Source organism: Populus euphratica, unplaced genomic scaffold (assembly GCF_000495115.2).
Source record: "Populus euphratica unplaced genomic scaffold, PopEup_1.0 scaffold107.1, whole genome shotgun sequence".
NCBI lineage: Eukaryota > Viridiplantae > Streptophyta > Magnoliopsida > Malpighiales > Salicaceae > Populus > Populus euphratica.
This window is the reverse complement of record NW_011499994.1, coordinates 60,534-80,164: the sequence shown is the minus strand read 5'-3', so window position 1 is coordinate 80,164 and position 19,631 is coordinate 60,534. Positions and strand designations below refer to the sequence as shown.

The following is a 19,631-nucleotide window of genomic DNA, read 5'->3' as shown; positions in this document are numbered from 1 at the left end:
AATTGAAAATAAACAAAAATTTTATAAAAATGCTAGGAAAAATTTAAAAATAAAAAATAAGGACTAAAATAAAAACATTAAAAACAAAAAGGATGCATATGCATTTTTTGAGGGAGGAGAGGGAAAAAAGGAAAACAAAGAGAAAAAATCAGTGACAACATACCATTTATCTTACACTAACATATATCATATCAGGAGGAATATGATATAATAATGCTTCTAATAATACGATGAAAGACGACATTTAATGGTTAAAATCCTCCACAAGCATCACTCCAATATCACAGGTGAATTTTACTTTTTCACACCAACATGTAATATACCATCAACTTGTTTTTAATATTTTATATTACTAAAAGACATAAATGCTTCTAATCCTAGTAAGAAATAAGCCAAAAAAAAAATAGATACAGACCAAAATATTCCTCTAAGAAAACTTTAAATTATTTAATCCTGAGGGCATTTAAGTCTTTTTATTGTTCATCAAAAAATAAAATGACCATAAAACTCCTTAATAAAAGTTCACTTTTTTTTTTGTTAAAAAATAATTTTAATAACTTAACTGTTTAAAAATACACAAAAATCTTTATGCCTTTAATAAGTTTTTAAAAGACATGTGTTCTTTATAAAAGATCAAAATATCTTCATTACAAACCTTTATTTTTGTTTTGAAAAGGGAAAAATAGAAAAAAACAATATTGATATATTATGGATATTCATAATGTTTTTTCTACTTGTTTTAGAGTTTTTTTTAATTTTGTTATGTAATTTTCAAAATAAATCAATGAGTTCATAATTGAATAAATAAGATTCTCTTATAAGTACAAAGATGAATTCTAATGTTCTGTAATTCAAAAATTAGTTGGAAAAGACTAGAATCACTAAATTATTGAGTTATCTTATGAATTATTAGATGAACTTATGGTATACTAGAATAACTCTGCTAATTATTAGGTAAATTATTTTTATTAAAATATCATTGTTTTGTTTTTTATTTTTATTTTCTTTATATTCACTTATCTTTGTTTATCTTTGTTTGAATTGAATTCAATTAGGTGAATCAAGTTTTACATAGTTAATATCTTATTTGATTTAATTAAAAATATAACGATAAGTCTCATAATCATAAATTTTCTATGTTAATTTGTCATATTAGATTAAATTTAAAAATTATAGTTAAAAATTTATATTTATAAAAAAAATTAAAATAAAATTCAACCACACTCATAAAAATATTGACAATGAATAATTCAAAATCTACAGTGTTGTGTCCTTTACTAATTATATCAAGAAACACCAAATAATCTCATAGCATAACTTCTTGGTCCATATTTGTTTGGGCTCGGCCTAGTTTTCTGTGGGCCTAAGTTTGCAAATAAACAATTAAGTCCACCTGCCTCAAACACTGTTGGTCTCCTTTCCCCCTTCTTCAGACGACAAAGCTTTCAGCTTTCTTTCCCGCCCTGAAAAAACCGAAGAATCAATCAATCGAGAGAGAGAGAGGGAGAGAGAGATGAGCGACGTCTCGGAACTGCCAAGCAAGGAGGCAAACTTGCTGAAAGGTCACGAAGGAGGAGTCTTAGCGGCAAGATTCAACGGTGACGGAAATTATTGCCTGAGTTGCGGCAAAGACCGCACCATTCGTCTTTGGAATCCTCACCGCGGAATCCACATTAAGACCTACAAATCTCACGGTCGTGAAGTTCGCGATGTTCACGTCACCCAGTAAGATAAAATAAATCTTTTTTGTTTTAATTTTAAGAACACTGGAATTGCTTTGATTTCTTATTAATTTTAATTTTTTTGGTTTTTCTTTAAAAGGGATAATTCGAAATTAGTTTCATGTGGAGGAGACCGACAAGTGTTTTACTGGGATGTGGCTACTGGTCGTGTAATTCGGAAATTCCGAGGACATGGTAGTGAGGTAATTTTTTTTTAAGGTTGTTTAATGAGCATATGGGATGTATTTTTCAGTTGTATTTATGTTGTTTTTGTTTTGATGTAGGTGAATGCTGTGAAATTTAATGAGTATGCATCTGTTGTGGTATCAGCAGGTTATGATCAATCATTGCGTGCTTGGGATTGTAGATCTCATAGTACCGAGCCAATTCAGGTGTTTTATGTTTCTGAATTTGTTACTATAAATTGTGAATATGTAGGTGCTGTGGTTGATTTTTCAAAACTTGGTGTTTTTTTTTCCAGATCATTGACACGTTTTCAGATAGTGTGATGTCTGTGTGTTTGACGAAAACTGAAATTATTGCTGGAAGTGTTGATGGTACTGTTAGAACATTCGACATTCGTATTGGGAGGTATCTATAGGTGTTGGGATTTGATAAAGTTGGTGTTGTCGGATTGTTATCATTGGATTAATGATGTTGGTCTTTTGCGTTATTTGTGTAGAGAAATATCTGATAACTTGGGGCATCCTGTCAACTGTATCTCGATGTCAAATGATGGTAACTGCATATTAGCGAGTTGCTTGGATTCTACTTTGCGCCTATTGGACAGGTGAATTCTCATGCTTTTATGAATAAGTCTCATAGTTTCTGTTGTCTGATGTTTGTCTGCCTTGTCTTACTGGTTCCTGATGGCAGAACTACTGGCGAGCTTTTACAAGAATATAAAGGACATATATGTAAGGTAAGTTGGCCAAACCTCCTTTTGTTATTTTGAGATCACAATAATAAGTTGAAAACTTGTCAATGTCTCAAGTTCCATTCTCCATTGTTCTTCACTTCTAATTGTTATTATTATTATTTTATTTTGTTGTTATTGGTTGGTTATTCTGCATCAGTCATACAAGTTGGATTGCTGCCTCACCAACACTGACGCCCATGTTGCTGGTGGCTCAGAGGATGGCTACATTTACTTCTGGGATCTTGTGGATGCGTCTGTGTTGTCACGTTTCCGAGCTCATTCCTCAGTGGTAAAGTTGTTTAGCATATTTATTTGATAACTGCAGCAAATTTCCGCCTTCTCACTTCTATTCTAAAAAACATTTAGTTTGCTTATTGAAATGATTCAAATTACATGTTTGTGCTTAAGTTCGTGCAGTTTTAGGTAGTTTTGCCATGCTTCAAGATGCGGAATGTTGTATAAACTGTTGGTCTTTTGTAACAGTTCCAAACCATTTGTGAGCCATATTATAATTTTTTTTACACAATATTTACCTTTTTTCCTGATTAAATCTTCGATTCTTACTATAGTGAGTTCCTGAAACTTTAACTTTCACCTTTTGTTGAATGACCTTTTTGGTGGGTGATCTGTGCTATCAGAAAGCTGCAACGAACTTCTCAAACCTTATATATCATATAGTTGCTGGCATGAACTATTGAGTATTGTTAGATGGTGATCTTATAAAAAAGATCATTTCAAATCACAAGACTGATCTCTCTTTTTATTTTTTTTTTATTTTTTTTTTGCTGTAATTTTTGTATAATCAAATACCATGGGTTTATTGCTGCATGCTGCAACTAGGACTATCAATTGTAGAAAGGAATTGCTATTGCTTGATTCTGATTTATAGACTTTTAGAAGGAATTCACACCTGACAGTCGATGGTTTTTGTGGCTGTTTTTGGCAGGTAACAAGTGTTAGTTACCATCCAACTGACAACTGCATGATAAGCGCCTCTGTTGATGGAACAATTAAGGTTTGGAAAACATGAGAAAGAAGCAGGCAAATATTCTTGATACCAAGCTGCAATTCCATGCCATTTACATGGACATAAACAAGAAAGAAGCTCGTTAAGGTCCAACCAAACCCTCTCCTGTAGCGAGATTCACTAGTTGCTACATCAATTCTACCTTTTTTTCTGAGAATTTTGTACCCTTTTGACAGTCCATGTAAAACATCGGTGTTGTATTGTGTATCACGGTGGAAACTTGCTTTCTAGCATCACCACCACCTAAAACTTGTTTATCCACTGCTTTTGAGCAAGTTTACTGTGCAGCAGACAATTTTATTATTATTATTATTATTATTATTTTTATTTTATAAATTGATGGCAAGTGACATCTTCAAATCAGTTTCTTCATCTATCGGGCTCGCTTTTCGTATCAGCTTGGAGCATTCAGTCTTAAGATTTGAATTCAATAAATCAATGGGAGGGAGCAAATCTTTTGATTTGAATAGTTATTTATAAAATGCTTTTCCAATGCATCGAGAGTTCATTGGGTGGTGTGGTTGAAAGTATTTAGTTAATACACTATAGTTTTTCATGAGTTAAATTTCAATTATAAAACCTATAATTCTTTTTTAATTAAAAAAACCTGCCCAAACCGTAAAGAATACCCCAACATCAACTACTTGGAACGGAAGATTATTTAACCCCGCCAGATTTTCCTTGTACGATGGCTAGAGTTAAATGTCTGGTGGCAGTTAGCACATTGCAAGAATAATTATGTATTAATTATATTCATGGAAAGAAATGAAACACAAAGTGGCTGTAGTTTAGTGGTGAGAATTCCACGTTGTGGCCGTGGAGACCTGGGCTCGAATCCCAGCAGCCACAAATGTTTCCGACCTTAGCTCAGTTGGTAGAGCGGAGGACTGTAGTTGTTGCTGTCATCCTTAGGTCGCTGGTTCGAATCCGGCAGGTCGGATAGTCCTTTTTCTATATTTATATATATATATCTAGATAAAAATTTCATGTGCCGCAAGCACTCAACGAAGAAGGACACACAAGAACTGACATGTCTTGATCATCTTATTCTCTTTTATCTAAGCAAATGGTGTTCTCCAAGCTGAAGGACACCTGCCCTACCTCACCTTATGAGGTGGAAGACAACAGGGCCAGGAGGCCACGCAAACTAAAGAATGATATGTGTCTGATTCCCTGCTTTGTCTGTACTAGTCATCTTTCATGGCTCCCTGGCTCAATCTCAGGTGCCCTCATCAACCCTGATAACCGTGTGGAATCTCAAGCTGGCGTGGCTGAATCCTAGTTAACCATTAGCAGTTCCAATGTGATGGAAGCGCACTATAGAACCAAATGGCCTCTTGTTGCCATCCTATAGCTATGCTCCTCAGCTTGTAAGAAAACTAACCCGCCTTTCTATAGTATTGTATTCATCTTAAATAGAAATTACAAGCGCGAGTAATGGTTATGTACAGCAAACGTTATGGCTGTTTATTGTGCTACATATGGAAACATAATCACTATCTATTATGTTATACATGAAAAATAATCATGTATATAAAACAAAGTAAGAAATTAAATATGAGAGGAAGATGAAGAGCTTGCTTCTATTCGGTAGAAATTTGGCAGCACATAATAGTTTTGTAACACTATAAAAAAAAAAATCTATTAGCAACTAACTAATCTGTTGCAGATAATATTAAAATCTGTTACTAATAAAACTCAACAACGGAATTAATAACGAATAATTTCAAATGCAAATAATAGATGCTAATTTTTTAGTAACGAATTATCCGTTGTTAATTTTTTAATAACAGATTATCCATTGCTGAAATTCGGTTGCTGATTATGTAAATCAGCAACGGATATTCCGTTGCTGATCCATTGCTAATCAGCAATGAAAACTTTGTTGCTGATTTGTTTGAATTTTTTAAATTATTTTTCTTATCTATTGATTTTTTTAATTATTTGTGGATATTTAAAAAATTATAGATAAATATATAAAGAACATAAATTAATATTAGAAATTATTTTATAAAAAATAATAACACAAATAAAAATAAATTTCATAATCTCATTAAACTTACATCAAAATAGATAAGTCACAATTTAGTAAATATGTTCTATCATAAAGGTGGTGATTGGGGTGGTGGTGGAGGTGGTGATTGGGGTGGTGGTGGAAACAAACCAAAACAATGCTGACCATTATAAGGTGGGATTGGTATATGGTGGTCGAGGCCTAGATTGATATACTGGATTAGACGGGAGATACATAGGTGTCGTCATCTGTGGAGCCACATGTGACGGCATAGATGAAGCCATAGGTGCCGACATACTGTGGTCCATATTTGATGCCCAAGCTTGGTATCCCATATTACTAAGAAAGTTTTTGATTGAGGTTATCTCCTGTTGTAATGATAAAATATGACAATCTCTTTCCTTTATTTGCTCTTTCAATGCCTGAATTGATGATCTAGGAAGTGTTGATTCCATCGTATAGGATTGTGATGAAGCACTCATACCAACCATGGATTTTGGCATACCAGGTACACCATATATTCTACCCTTTGTAACTCCTCCTATAGCCACACACCAAGCTGCTCCATCAAATGAAGGATGATTTTCCCGATTAGCTTCATATCTTGAAATCATCTCTTTTATGTAATTCTCCTACAATACAATTAAATATAATAATAAATTCATTTAAATTTTAAATAATATTAAATTACATTAAAAAAATACTTACAACAACTTTTTTAGACTTGTTATCTGTGAATGTTTCAGGCTGCTTGGCACTCTGATGCAACACCAAAAATACATCATCCTATAAAGGTTCTTTTCCACTTGCTTTTTCTTGCTATCAACAAACAAAAAATATTAGAAAATATAAATATAAAAATTTGAAGTCCATTATAACAAATATAAACAATCCTCACCATGCTAGCTCGATATGATGCAAATGACACCGTACCTCCAGAATGAGTGCTTAATTTACCATCTGTTTCAGTTATTCGATTATTTCTTGCAGATTTTGATCTCCTTTGAAATTCTGGGGTGGACCAAATTTCTTTAATCATTTGATTCCAATCGTCATTGTGTATCCAAACTGGACCTTTATCAATGCAATCCATAATATTTGTGGTATTTCTGTCAGACATAGCTCTTTTACGAGCTCGTGTCAACTGCTGGTTCAAAGCAATTCTAGTTTTATCTTCCCAAATATTACGGACAACTGGTTTATCATCCTCAGAAAATATATATTTTTTCTATATAAAAAAACAAACAAAGCTCAACATAATTGTTAACTAGCCTATATAATTACAATCACACAATCAGAAGTAAAAAATATGAACAAAAAATATTGATAAAATAAAATTTTTTTTAACTACATCATAAAATGTAATTTAATGTCTTATATTCTAATTATTATAATATTTTTTTGGTATATACCTCACCATTTCTTAATATATTCCTAAAATAGAATTAATTTATCTTATATCATAGTAACATGACATGTTCTAACCTAATTGAAGTCGTTAGAGATGCAAAAACAATTATATATTAATTTATGTTTTCAATCAATAAAAAACTATTCTTTACATTAATTGTATCCAAGAGGTTCGTATTTCATTTTGGTCTTCACTTCCATAAAAAAACTATTTTTTACTACAATAATAATCCTTGCATCTAAGATATGGTGTGCATAGAAAAAAAGAATGTAACATCCTCAAATATAATATCATGAAATTTCAAACATTTCTTTACTAATGTCAACTATTGAATGATATGTCTAAAATCATGGAAATTTTTTTTAAAAAATTTCAGCAGAATCTCCTCTATTTTTATTGGTACCAAGTTATCGTACACTTCTATTATATGTCATTACAACTCCCATCTTAATCCAATCATCTTGTATCACATCCCATCCATCAAACAATCTCTCAATACATATATTTATTAATATATTCAAGTCTCATAATATTAATTAATAAGTCAACATAATTATGTCTAAAATAAAAATGTATAATCTCATACCTTAAACTCTGTAAAGAGTTCATCCTTATAAGTTGAACCAACTTTTTCCCAATTATGCCATGGTCCTTTAAAATTTGATCTCAAAATAAGTCTGATCTCACGCCCACACGATGAGTTATTGAAGCTTAAAAAAATGATAAAGATTCATTAAATTAATAAAGCTTAAAAAATAATTATAAAACACAATAACCTTATAAATTTCAACTTACTCTGTTGTTCCATATAAATGCAGCTCTTTTTTTTTTTTATAATTGGATCCTTATGTGTGTCAAAACCCTTCTTTTGAACCTGTTGCTCATGATGCATTGAAGAAGATGTTGAACCATGGATTGAAGGGATGTCATCTCGATCCTCTGAATCTCTAACATTACAATCATCTCTCTCATCACCTAATCCTCTTGCATTAACATCATCTCCCTCATCTTCATCATTATCACCATCTACTCTCTCATATTGTTCTCCTTCATCTTCCTCAACTCTCTCATCTCCCCTAACATCCTTGCCCCTCCAATCATAATAACCCCCATCAACATTATATCCCTTAAAAGTATATAGGTGATAATGAGGAAAACCTTCTTGAGTTTGAAGTAAATCTTGAAAGCAAAAACCCTCGTACGATTGATAATCATCCCTCCGCCTATAATCTTGCCGAGTAGGATTATAGCAATCATAAAACTCATGATGAAAAGGTTGATGAGAAATGGATGCTTGGCTATTCGACCCAGATGAAGGGCCATTTGATCTAGATGAAGTGGTTTTATTACTCCTGGAAGCTAATATAGAACCACGTCGAGGCATGCTAGATACCTAAAATAGAATAAAAAATTAGCATCAATAAACAACATTATAGAATAAATATAACTGAATTATTTTTAATTATTGAATATGAACTAACTAATACAATAAAAAAAATAAAAATGAACAAAATAATTATTTTTAATTAATACCATTAATACAAACATAACTTACATCATTTAAAAATAAGTCCAAATACAATAAATAAAAATAAATTTTACAATATATCATCATTATCATCACTCATAACCACATCATCATCATCGTAATCACCATTAGCATCATCATCAAATTCTTCATCTGAAGCCCTTTCAACTTCTACTGAATTTGCTTGTAACTGAAGCAATTCACAATGGTTGATTTCTATATAATATGATGCTTCAACAACCATATTTGGATCATCAAGTATTTGAGTAGGAAGGACACGACATGGTTGAGAAATCTCATCTGACTGAGCGACATTAAATGATCTCATATTGTTATCATCTTCAATAAATTCACCCATGTTAATGCTATAGTGACTTCTAGCAGTTGTCTTAATTACCACCCACCATTCAGAAGATTTATTATCAGGTGGACATGTATAGTAGACTTGTTGATATTGTTGTGCTAGCACAAAATCTTCATTTCCATATAGTCGAGAAGTATGCTTGATTTCAACCAAACCATTTGAACGATGCATTCTAATTCCTCTTCTTGTATCATACCAATGACATTTAAATATGAATACTTTGCACTTACTCCCCAAATATTTTAGCCGAACAACTTCTTCAAGCATTCCATAATAATCACATTCATTGTCATCATAGCAACTTCCTTTCACACAAACCCTGTTATTCATCGTCTTTTTAAATTGACCATAACTTTGAGTGTGAAATTTGAAACCATTCACATAATACCCATTATAACATTTAACTAAATTTGAAGGGTCCATAACAAGTGCAAAGATTTGATTCCCAATTCCATTTGATTGATATTCAACCTACCATAACATTTAACACCATAATAAATATTTTTTTCAAAAATAAAATAATTTATTAAAAGAATAAAATTGCATTAAAAAAATCATTATATAAAACTACTTACATTATTTTTTAACCAAATTGGAAAGATCTCCTCACATAATTTTTCTATTTCAGCATCGCTCATATATGGTTGTTGTGACTTTAGCTCTTGATGACATTGCCTAAATTATAAATAGTTTATTTTTAAAATTAAATTATTACGAATAAAGTATATATAAAAAATCCATACTTACTCTAAATAGGGCTTCAATTCTTCACAGTTGAAACAAATATAGGTATATGCAATTTTCATTTCAACATGTGACAATTGTCTTCTATACGATCTTTTGGACAATTTTTTCCTTGGGTAAGAAAAAATTGAAAGTTATCCATCAAGACTTTTAAGGCCACCGTCATCATTCTTTGGAACTCGATTCCATATTGTTTGCATGTCATCACCAAAATAATAAGATGCAAAATTGGTAATTTCATCAATCAAATATGCTTCACATATGGAACCCTCAACTTTAGCTTTATTGGTCACTTTTTTCTTCAAATAAAACATATACCTATATCATTGATATCAATTAGTTTGAGAAAAAATAGAAAAGAATAAAAAATAATATGACATGAAAACATACCGTTCAAATGGATACATCCATCGATATCGAACGGGTCCTCCGACTTTTGCCTCATAAGGTAAATGTATTGTCAAGTGTTCCATAGAGTCAAAGAAGGATGGAGGAAAAATCTTTTCAAGTTTGCAAATAATTTCAATGATATTTATCTGCAACAACTCCATGTGTTGGACATTTAAACTTGTAGCACTAATGTCTCGAAAAAATACTGACAATTCAGTTAATGACTCCCACAATGGCTTAGGCAAGTAAGGTCGAAAAGCAATTGGAAGAAGTCTCTACATAAAAACATGACAATCATGACTTTTCATGCCTGAAACCTTACATTGTGCCTCTTTTACACACTGTGAGATGCTTGAAGCATAACCATCAGGAAAGGACAGTTCTTTCATCCATAACAACACTTCTTACTGTTGTTTCTTGAAGAGATAATAAGTGCCTTTCGGTTTGTAAACCCGACCACTTGCATCTTGTTGCAAATGTAAGTTAGGCCTCTTACAATACAACTGAATATCCAACCTAGCCTTTACATTGTCCTTACTTCTATCAGGACAATCCATTACTGTATAAAAAATATTGTCAAAGAAATTTTTTTCAATGTGCATGATATCAAGATTATGATGAATCAAATTTGTATGCCAATATGGAAGCTCCCATAAAATGCTTTTCTTCACCCAATTGTGTTTAGCACCAAAGCCTGGTATTTTGTCATTGTGAGATGAACTTCTAATATGCCCCTCTGTAAAATTAGACACTTCAAATAACATTTCTGAACCAGATCGATGAGGTAAAGGAGGGAGCCATTCTGTTACTCCTTTCAAAAACTTGTCTAATTGATATCTATATGGGTGATCCATAGGTAAGAATCGTCAATGACAGTCAAAAAATGTTATTTTCCCCCCATGCTTTAATCTAAAGGCTTTGCTATGCTCCATACAATAAGGACAAGACAACTTGCCATGAGTACTCTAACCTGGTAACATACCATAAGCTAGAAAATCACTAATGGTCCACATCAAAGCTGCCCTTAATTGAAAATTTTCCTTCCTATATATATCATAGGTATTAACACCGTCAAACCATAGCCTTTTCAACTCATCAATTAATGGTCGTAGGAAAACATCAAGCTTTTTCCCCGGATTCTTCGGCCTAGGAATAATCATTGACAAAAACATGAATGGTCGTGTCATGCACTTCCAAGGAGGCAAATTATAAACAGTCACAATTACTGGCCAACAAGAGTAGACATTTGAAGACATGTTAAATGGACTAAAACCATCAGTGCATAATCCTAACCGAATATTTCATGGATCTGATGCAAAGTCTTGATGGTCTTGATTAAATTTCTTCCATGCCTCTCCGTCAGATGGATGCACCATAACTCCATCATTTGACCTATGAAAATGATGCCATGTCATATCTTTGGCATGATGTGGAGACATGAATAGCCTCTGAAGTCTTGGTGTCAAGGGAAAGTATCAGAGTTGTTTCTCTGACTTATTAGAACCTTTATTAGTGGGATTTCTAGGTTTGTATCGTAAACTTCCATAAAAGTCACAATTTGTTTCATTGTATCTACCTCATAGTACAACATACAATAATTAAGACACACATCATATTTATCATAACCAAGTCCAAGTGGCCGCATAAATTTCTTGGCATCATAGAAACTTGAAACCAAATTTTCATTATCAGACATGCAACTTTTTGTAAATGCAGTAAATTTATTGAAGGTAGTCTAAGTCAAATTTAGAGTTGACTTCATATTAAGCAATTGTACACAAGCAGACAATTTAGATTGCTTGGTACACCCATCCTATAAAGACTCCTCTACAGCTTTAAGGAATTTAAAAATTTATCTACCTCTGGATTTGGAAGTTCTTCTACTACCATAGGACTAGAAACCATATCATTAGAGTATGTATCACCAACCCCCATTGCATGTAGAACCATATTCCTATATGAATTCTCTTCAAAAATATCATTCACAACATGACTGCACCCAACTGATGAAGGTCCAACAATTATTGGTTCTAAAACATAAGGCTCTCCATGTACAGTCCAATTTTCATAATCAGGTAAAAATTCTCTTGAAAACAGGTGCTTATAAACATCTTCTTCCATTAAAAACTTCTGATTTTTGCACCTAACACAAGCACATCTAATTTTACCTCCAGATACATTTTCATCAATTGAAAATGCAAAATTGATAAATCTTCGTATACCCGCAATAAATTCCAAACAAATATGATCATCCCTACGACAGTGATAGATCCATGATCGATCATCCATATTAATCTATTTAACATAATTAAAACCAAAAAAATTAGAATATTATTTAATATATTTCTTAATCTATATTTAAAACTTTATATAACAAATTATCAAAATAACTTCATTAATAACTAGTTAATAATTTAAAAATGAAAAACTCTTACAATACATCTTTTATTGCTAATTGTTTTTACGTTCTCTAATTGAGATCATAAGATGTGATTTAATTTAACATTAACTAAAATATTACTAGATTTGAGAAAAATCCAATGTAAGCATTGTTAATAAAATTATCGATTGAGATATTTTTTTGTTTGAGATGAAACACCGATATATTATTTATTTTAAATTTATTAATTGTTGGTTGATGAAAATCTATGGATATTATGAATGTTTGTATTAAAATTTTAAATTATATAAATTTTTACTTAAAACTATTAATTTATGTGTGCGTATGATTTTAGAGTTTTATATATACCTAGTTGTTAACTTCTCATTTCATGCACTACTCCCATATAGATTTTTTACAGGAGGCTTATCCAAGAAGTTGTGTATGTGATTGCTTGCTTCTAGAAAATAAGGTTTTATTTATGGTGTGATTATAACTATATACTAGTAGTGAAATATACTAGATTTTATTGACCAACAGTACTATATGAAGAAATAATAAAACATGCCAAATTGCTGTAATGAATATTATGTTATATTTTATATGTAACAACATTATTTAAGCATTGTGATCTAAGTAAGAGTAAATCTTGCATTAGCATGTATGTGTTTAAACATTTTTGCATCATGACTTAATATGCCAAGACAATGTTTAAAATACCGTTAAGCTATATGACGCTTCCATTTCCTCCAATATTTTTAGCAGAGACTGTAGCAACACCAAATTGAGTAAGGGCTTTAAATGAAGGGATGGTGAAACTTAAAAGTTTTCCTGGGCTCCTGCAAAAAAATGAAGATAAAGCTCAACAAATGGACACCTAAATAAAAGCATGGTGATGCACACAAGCAGTGTTATAACTAAAAAATTATTGAAATTGCACAAATGATAAGAAGGCTACTGCAAAGAAAGCTCCCTCTCTGGTCTTTTCCAATTTTTGTAACTAGTAATTTATACCACTAGTTAGGATTACATCATTTTGCATGCTCTGTTTTGCAACATTTTTACTAGTTACGACAATGAAAGCAATAGTTTTGCAACTGTAATTAAGCTACTTTCCACTACATTTTTCATGCTTTGTTTTGCATGATCTGTTCAACATAAATCTCAACCCCCCTCTCTGTATATTTTTTTTTTATACCTCACCCAGTTAATAAATTTAAAATAAAATACATTACATTAATAATTAAAAATATTAGCATGTGATAAAAGCTATATTTAACAAATAATTTGCAAAAAATCAAACAATATTATTATTCTCATCAATAAAATTAGTTAATAAAATAAAATACATTATCTCTAAATTAGAAATAAAATCTATCAAATATAAGTTTCTAATTATACCTTTTTTAATTTGTTATACCATTTGCAAGTGGATTCTTAGGAGCACAACATGATTTTTTGCAAGTGGGAGCACACCACAACACAATTCTTTGCAAGTGGGAGCACACCACCGTCTTTTGCAAGTGGGTTCTTGAGAGCACAACACAGAAGAAGTTAAAGAAAGCAAAAGTGGGGTTATTGAAAAGGGATGTTTTGGAATTACATGTTCCTGGACATTAATTTAAGAGAAAGTGACAGAGGAGGGGTGGGTTTTTGGTAAAGGAAGAAAGGGAAAAATCGATTGGGTTAGGGTTTTTTACGTGGAGAATGAAAGTTGTTTGATTTTGAGTTGGAGTAATTAATTATCTCCTCCCGGGTGTTTTTTTGTTTATATACTTGTACCAATTATATACCGTGTGGGGTGTTTTTTTGTTTATATATATATATATATAATTCAAATTTTGTTCTTTTTTTTATCAGCACAGTTATTGTAAACCGTGCCATTGTATTAGCAATGGATAATACGTTGCTGATTTTTAATATATTAATTTAATTTTTAGCAACCGATTTTCTGTTGTTAAATCCGTTGCTAATATTAAAAAATTAGTATATATATAATTCAGTCCTAATCTGTTGCTAAATTTGCATTTGAAATATTTGGTTGCTAATTGTCGATGCTATTCACCCTTTTTTTGTAGTGTAAATATATCAACTATTTGATCTGGATCAGAAATATGTTGCAGAAAAAGATAAAAAATTTGGTTTTGTAAATATATCAGCCATTTGATCTGGATCAGAAATATGTTGCAGAAAAAGATAAAAAATTGGATTCTTAGCCATGTTTATAGCATTGAGGTTGTCGCAATATAATGATGGAGTAGGAACTGAATAGCCGATGCTTTTAAGAAGATGTATAAACCATATAAGTTCAGCAATGGTTGATGCTAAAGCACGATATTCAGCTTTCACTGTGGAACGAGACATTGTAGGTTGCTTTTTAGCTCCCCAAGATAATAAGTTATTACCCATATAGATAGCAAAGCTAGTCGTAGAATGATGATCATCTTTGGAGCCTGCCCAATCCACATCACAAAAACCACGAAGTGTAATGAGAGGAGCTTTTACAAAGTTAAGACTAATATTAAGAGTACCTTTAAGGTATCGAAAGATACACTTCACAGCAATGAGATGAGTGTCTCGAGGATATTACATGAGATGACAAATGTTGTTAATTATATCGGAGATATTAGGGCGTGTCAAGGTAAGATATTGTAGCAAACCAACAAGGCGCCTATAATAGGTTGGATCAAATATGAGAGCTCCCTTATTAGCAGTTGATTAGTACTTAAAAGTGCATTTTTATCATGGTTTTATATCATCATTTTGCACTTGAAGTATCAATAACTCCTTAACTAAAACATGTTTTATAATAATATATCTAATAATATAAGATACCTTTAATTTTTGGTAAATGTTCATTTTAAATGCAGGTCTATCACATAAATGAAAGGATTGATTGATGACTTTAAGAACTTAAATTGCAAGGGCAAAAAGATGACCAAAATTAGAAAAGAGATATCGGTGCAATCCAAACCGGAACACTGTTTGGTAATTAGGTCATATCTAGAGCTATAGATCTCAGATTTAGGTCTATTTTATATGATGGAAAGATAAGACATAGGCCTACAACTTTCATATGGAGCCCAAGATCTAAAAAGGCCATTTTCAAGTCCAAATTATTGCAACAACAAAGAAGCCCGAAGTTGTCCTCCAACCCGCGCACTGTTCAGTATTTTGGCCATATCTAGAGTTCTAGAAGTCCAAATAAGCTGAATGTTTTACACAAGAAAGCTGAGACAATTTCCTACAACTTTCATGTTTTTAAGTGGCTCCAATTTTGACGTTATCAATGACGTTTTAGGCAGACAAGAGAAGATGAGGATTGTCACCAAGTCAAGAGTTGACTACCCACTCATCAATTAGTCATCAAATCAATAGTTCCCAATTTTGGCCTATAAAAGGAGGCATTTGCCATGCATTTAGGCATCTTGGTTTCCAGATCAAGATCATGCTTTTGCTTTCTCTCTTTGTATTTTTTGTAATGTTTATGCTTTGCTTTTATTAATATCAAGTTTATGCCTTTCATTTTCTTTCCTTTACATTAAAGATAAGGATTGTTTATTTATTTTTCTTTCTTTTATTATGTCTAGCTAAGTTTATTATGTCAAGGTGAAAAGGTTATACTAATGGTGTAAGAATAAGTATAGTGTAAACTCAATATGGACTTTAATGTTTGATACTAACATGTTTTGTATTTGTTATCTTGTTCACTCTTTAATACTTTGCTTGTTAAATGACTAATCTTGATTTATGTTGTATAACACTTGGTACAACAAATGCTTGGCACTTTCATAGCCCATATTGTATGGTATAACCGACACCTGAGCTATGAAAGGAACTTGATTTGTTGTTAACATAAGTTATAATCATGAATGCTTGACAAGATTTACAAGTATTAGTATTAATTGAATAAGATGACTAATGTAATCATGTTAACAATCTATAATCTGATTGGAACCTTCTTTGTGTGTGGTTTCCAATTGACTAATAAGAGTTTATACTATACTTGTTTGACATACCATTAGTGGATCCTCTAACCTTGACATTTATTGTTATTATTGTTAAATCTTTATGTTAATATTCCATCTCAAAGTTCTTATCTTCTTCTTCTTCTTCTTTTTCTTTATTATTATTATTATTATTATTATTATTATTATTATTATTATTATTGCTCTTATTAATATTATTATTGTTGTTGTTGTTATTGTTATTGTTGTTGTATTATTGTTATTTATAATTTATACAATTAACCTCCCTGTGGTTCGACCCCGGTCTTGCCGGGTTATTTATTACTTCGACACTCCTGCACTTGGGAAAAGACATCAATCTTTTAGTCGTGTCAGCACTCAATGACGTATTAGAGGCCATAAGAGTGGAGACTGGTTTTGCACCGGCCAGACCAAACTTCTGAAGTAGAGGAAGTAGATAATGCATTTGAGTGACAGTGATGGTCGACTCATCTAGTGTGATTTATAGTCCTAAAAGAAATGAACATCTCTAAGATCCTTCATGTGAAAAGCAATAAAGAGATGAGAATAAAGCTCTTGATTTTTAAAGGAGAGCTCCCTATTATAAATATGTCATCAACATAAATTAAGATCACAAATATATCTAAACCTTGATGGTGAGAAAGCAAGGATTGATCATAGAGACATTGATGAAAACCCATTTGCTCAATATAAGAACTGAACTTCATGTACCACGCTTTTAGAGCCTGTTTTAAATCGTAGAGAGCTTTATGCAGTTGTCAAATATGATAAGGATGAGATGAGTCTTTAAAGCCAAGTGGTTGAGATAAATAGACACACTCTTATATATTAACATGAAGAAAAGCATTATTGACATCAAGTTATCTAATTGACCAGCCGTGAGACAAACTAAATGTGAGAATTAATCGAATGGTTCCCTGTTTAACCACTAGATTAAAGGTTTCATCATAATCCAAGCTAGGAAGTTATGTGAAACCATGGGCCACTAATTGAGCTTTATATCATTTAACTAAGCCATCAGATCATGTTTTAATGTTAAACACCTATTTGCTGCTAACCAGGTTCATGTCTGGTCTTCGAGGTATCAAAGTCTACATGTTGCTGCTGCAAAGAGTAGTAATTTCAGCTTTCATGGCTTGCTACCACTTTGGATCTGTGAGAGCTTGCTTATACGCTTGAGGCTCTTGTGGGTGGTTTGCAAAATCAACTAGAAAGTATGCAGGTATTGGATATCTTAAAGAAAAGAAAGCCTTAAGCTTTAATGAACCTGTGTGATCATAGGATGACTTCGACGTGAAGCAGAGTGTGAGATGACCTCAATTGGTAGAGAAGACAATTCTGAAGCATCCTGAATAACAGTGTTAGTAGGAGGCTCCTGACATGGGGCAGACAGAGGCATTAATGCAAAGTGTTCAACATGAGGAGATAAAGAATGCATACGGTTAACATGATTGGCAATTGTAAGTAAAGAATTCGTTGAAATAGATTGCATAATAGCAATTTGAAGAGGCCTAAAAATAGTATGAACTTTGAAAACATGAAAATCAGATTTAGTGGACCCTTGTGTAGACCTAGAGAGAAATGTTAATTCATCAAATTTTACTTGCCGAGAGACATATACAACCTATTTGCAAGTTTAAACATTGATACCCTTTGTGATGTGTAGAGTATCCTAGGAACACACAATGGGCAGATTTATAATCCAATTTAGACCTTTCAAAAAGAGTAAGTAATAGGTAATATGTACACCCAAAAACTCGTAGAAGTGTGTAGGATGATGATGATCCAAAAACAAGCTCATAAGGAGACTTGTTTCTAAGAATAGAAGTTGGAAGTCGATTGATAAGAAATACTACAATTGTGAATATAGCTGTCCAGAATCATGGTGGAATGGAGGTATGGACTATTAATGTTAAACTAGTGTCTATAATATATCGATACCGAAGTTCGGCCAATCCATTTTGCTCTAGTGTACCAGGACATGGTAATTTGTGAATAATGCCATTGGATACAAAACAATCTTATAAACTTTTGTTTAAAAATTCTCCACCACCATCATTTTGAATTATTTTTACACAAGTATTGAACTGGCTAACCATTCACATCGGTATGAAGAGTATGTAGAAAGGTAGTAGCATATGTCTCTCTCTCGAGAAATGGTAGCTTTGTTGATTTACCCAAAACACAACTTTCATAAAAACCAATAATATTATTTAAAAATGGTAAACATAAAAATTAAAGAATTTGAAAATGAGGATGTCTAAAGCGAGCATGCCACAAGTTGTTATGTACTTTAGTTGATAACAGACCAACTGGAGAATTTGAATGTTGTTGTAACTAGATTAGATACAAGCCATCAACCACAGAGCCCTTAAGTAGCACTTGCTTCGTCCTCATGTCTTTAAGAAGAAAACCCTAAGGATAAAATATAAAATAACAATTAAGTCTCTTTGTAAATTGAGAGACAAATAGTAGTTTCTTTTTAATATCAGGGACAATAAGAACATTATGGAGTTTGATATTAATAGTAGGTAGTGAGACTTGTCCAATACCATATATTTGTAATCCATTTCCATTTCCAACCATAACATAATCATTTCCAAGATAAGAATGAATACCTTGCACTTCACTTGTATTAGATGTTATATGATAATTTACTTCTGTGTTGGTGTACCAAGTTTCCTTCGTAGTATCAACAACTTGGAGTGCAGCAAAAGCTTTGAATTGTTTTGCTTCCTCATCAGAGGCAAAACATCCATCTGCTTTATAATTCGAGCCTCTACATTGAAAACAGGTTATGCCTCCACATTTTTTACTAGCAATACGTCCACCATAATTTGTGAATGTTAGAGTGCGAGTTGCAGAATTACCTTTAGTTAAGTGTGAAAAACAAGCATTTTTCTGGTGAGATTGAGAAGTGGTCTGGTTGTGTACAATATTATGACCACGAGAACCATAAGTTCCACAAAACTTTATACTGGTTCTACCACAATTTATGAAAAATAAAACGTTAGGAGGAGTCACCTATGATACTTGTAGGCGAATTTCAAAATCATGCAGTTTGCCAATGATTCCTTTAAGAGGTAGGAAAATATCCCAAGCATTTGAGGCTGCTACTATAGGACCAAACTCAGATCCTAAGCC

The 19,631-nt window shown here is 32.1% G+C and overlaps 1 protein-coding gene and 2 non-coding genes across 3 annotated transcripts; all 3 read left to right on the top strand.

The window, feature by feature from the left end:
* Positions 1–1,406: 1,406 nt before the first annotated feature.
* On the top strand, positions 1,407–3,954 carry LOC105140522 (Transducin/WD40 repeat-like superfamily protein). The gene is made up of 8 exons (XM_011047391.1): positions 1,407–1,725; positions 1,822–1,924; positions 2,006–2,113; positions 2,203–2,312; positions 2,404–2,511; positions 2,598–2,643; positions 2,798–2,929; positions 3,587–3,954. Exons 1-8 carry the CDS (start codon positions 1,514–1,516, stop codon positions 3,668–3,670), a joined length of 903 nt encoding a protein of 300 aa, XP_011045693.1. The 5' UTR covers positions 1,407–1,513; the 3' UTR covers positions 3,671–3,954.
* A 490-nt stretch (positions 3,955–4,444) lies between these two features.
* Positions 4,445–4,516, top strand: TRNAH-GUG (transfer RNA histidine(anticodon GUG)). The gene has a single exon. It is a non-coding gene; the product is annotated as a tRNA-His (tRNA).
* A 7-nt stretch (positions 4,517–4,523) lies between these two features.
* Positions 4,524–4,607, top strand: TRNAY-GUA (transfer RNA tyrosine (anticodon GUA)). The gene is given in 2 exon segments: positions 4,524–4,560; positions 4,572–4,607. It is a non-coding gene; the product is annotated as a tRNA-Tyr (tRNA).
* The last annotated feature ends 15,024 nt before the right edge of the window (positions 4,608–19,631 follow it).

Bases quoted from the DNA above. Each gene is read 5' to 3' on its own strand.
- LOC105140522 (XM_011047391.1), top strand. From the start codon at position 1,514: ATGAGCGACGTCTCGGAACTGCCAAGCAAGGAGGCAAACTTGCTGAAA. The intron at 1,925-2,005 runs GTAATTTTTTTT...GTTTTGATGTAG, and splicing joins TCCGAGGACATGGTAGTGAG to GTGAATGCTGTGAAATTTAA. The intron at 2,644-2,797 runs GTAAGTTGGCCA...ATTCTGCATCAG, and splicing joins ATAAAGGACATATATGTAAG to TCATACAAGTTGGATTGCTG.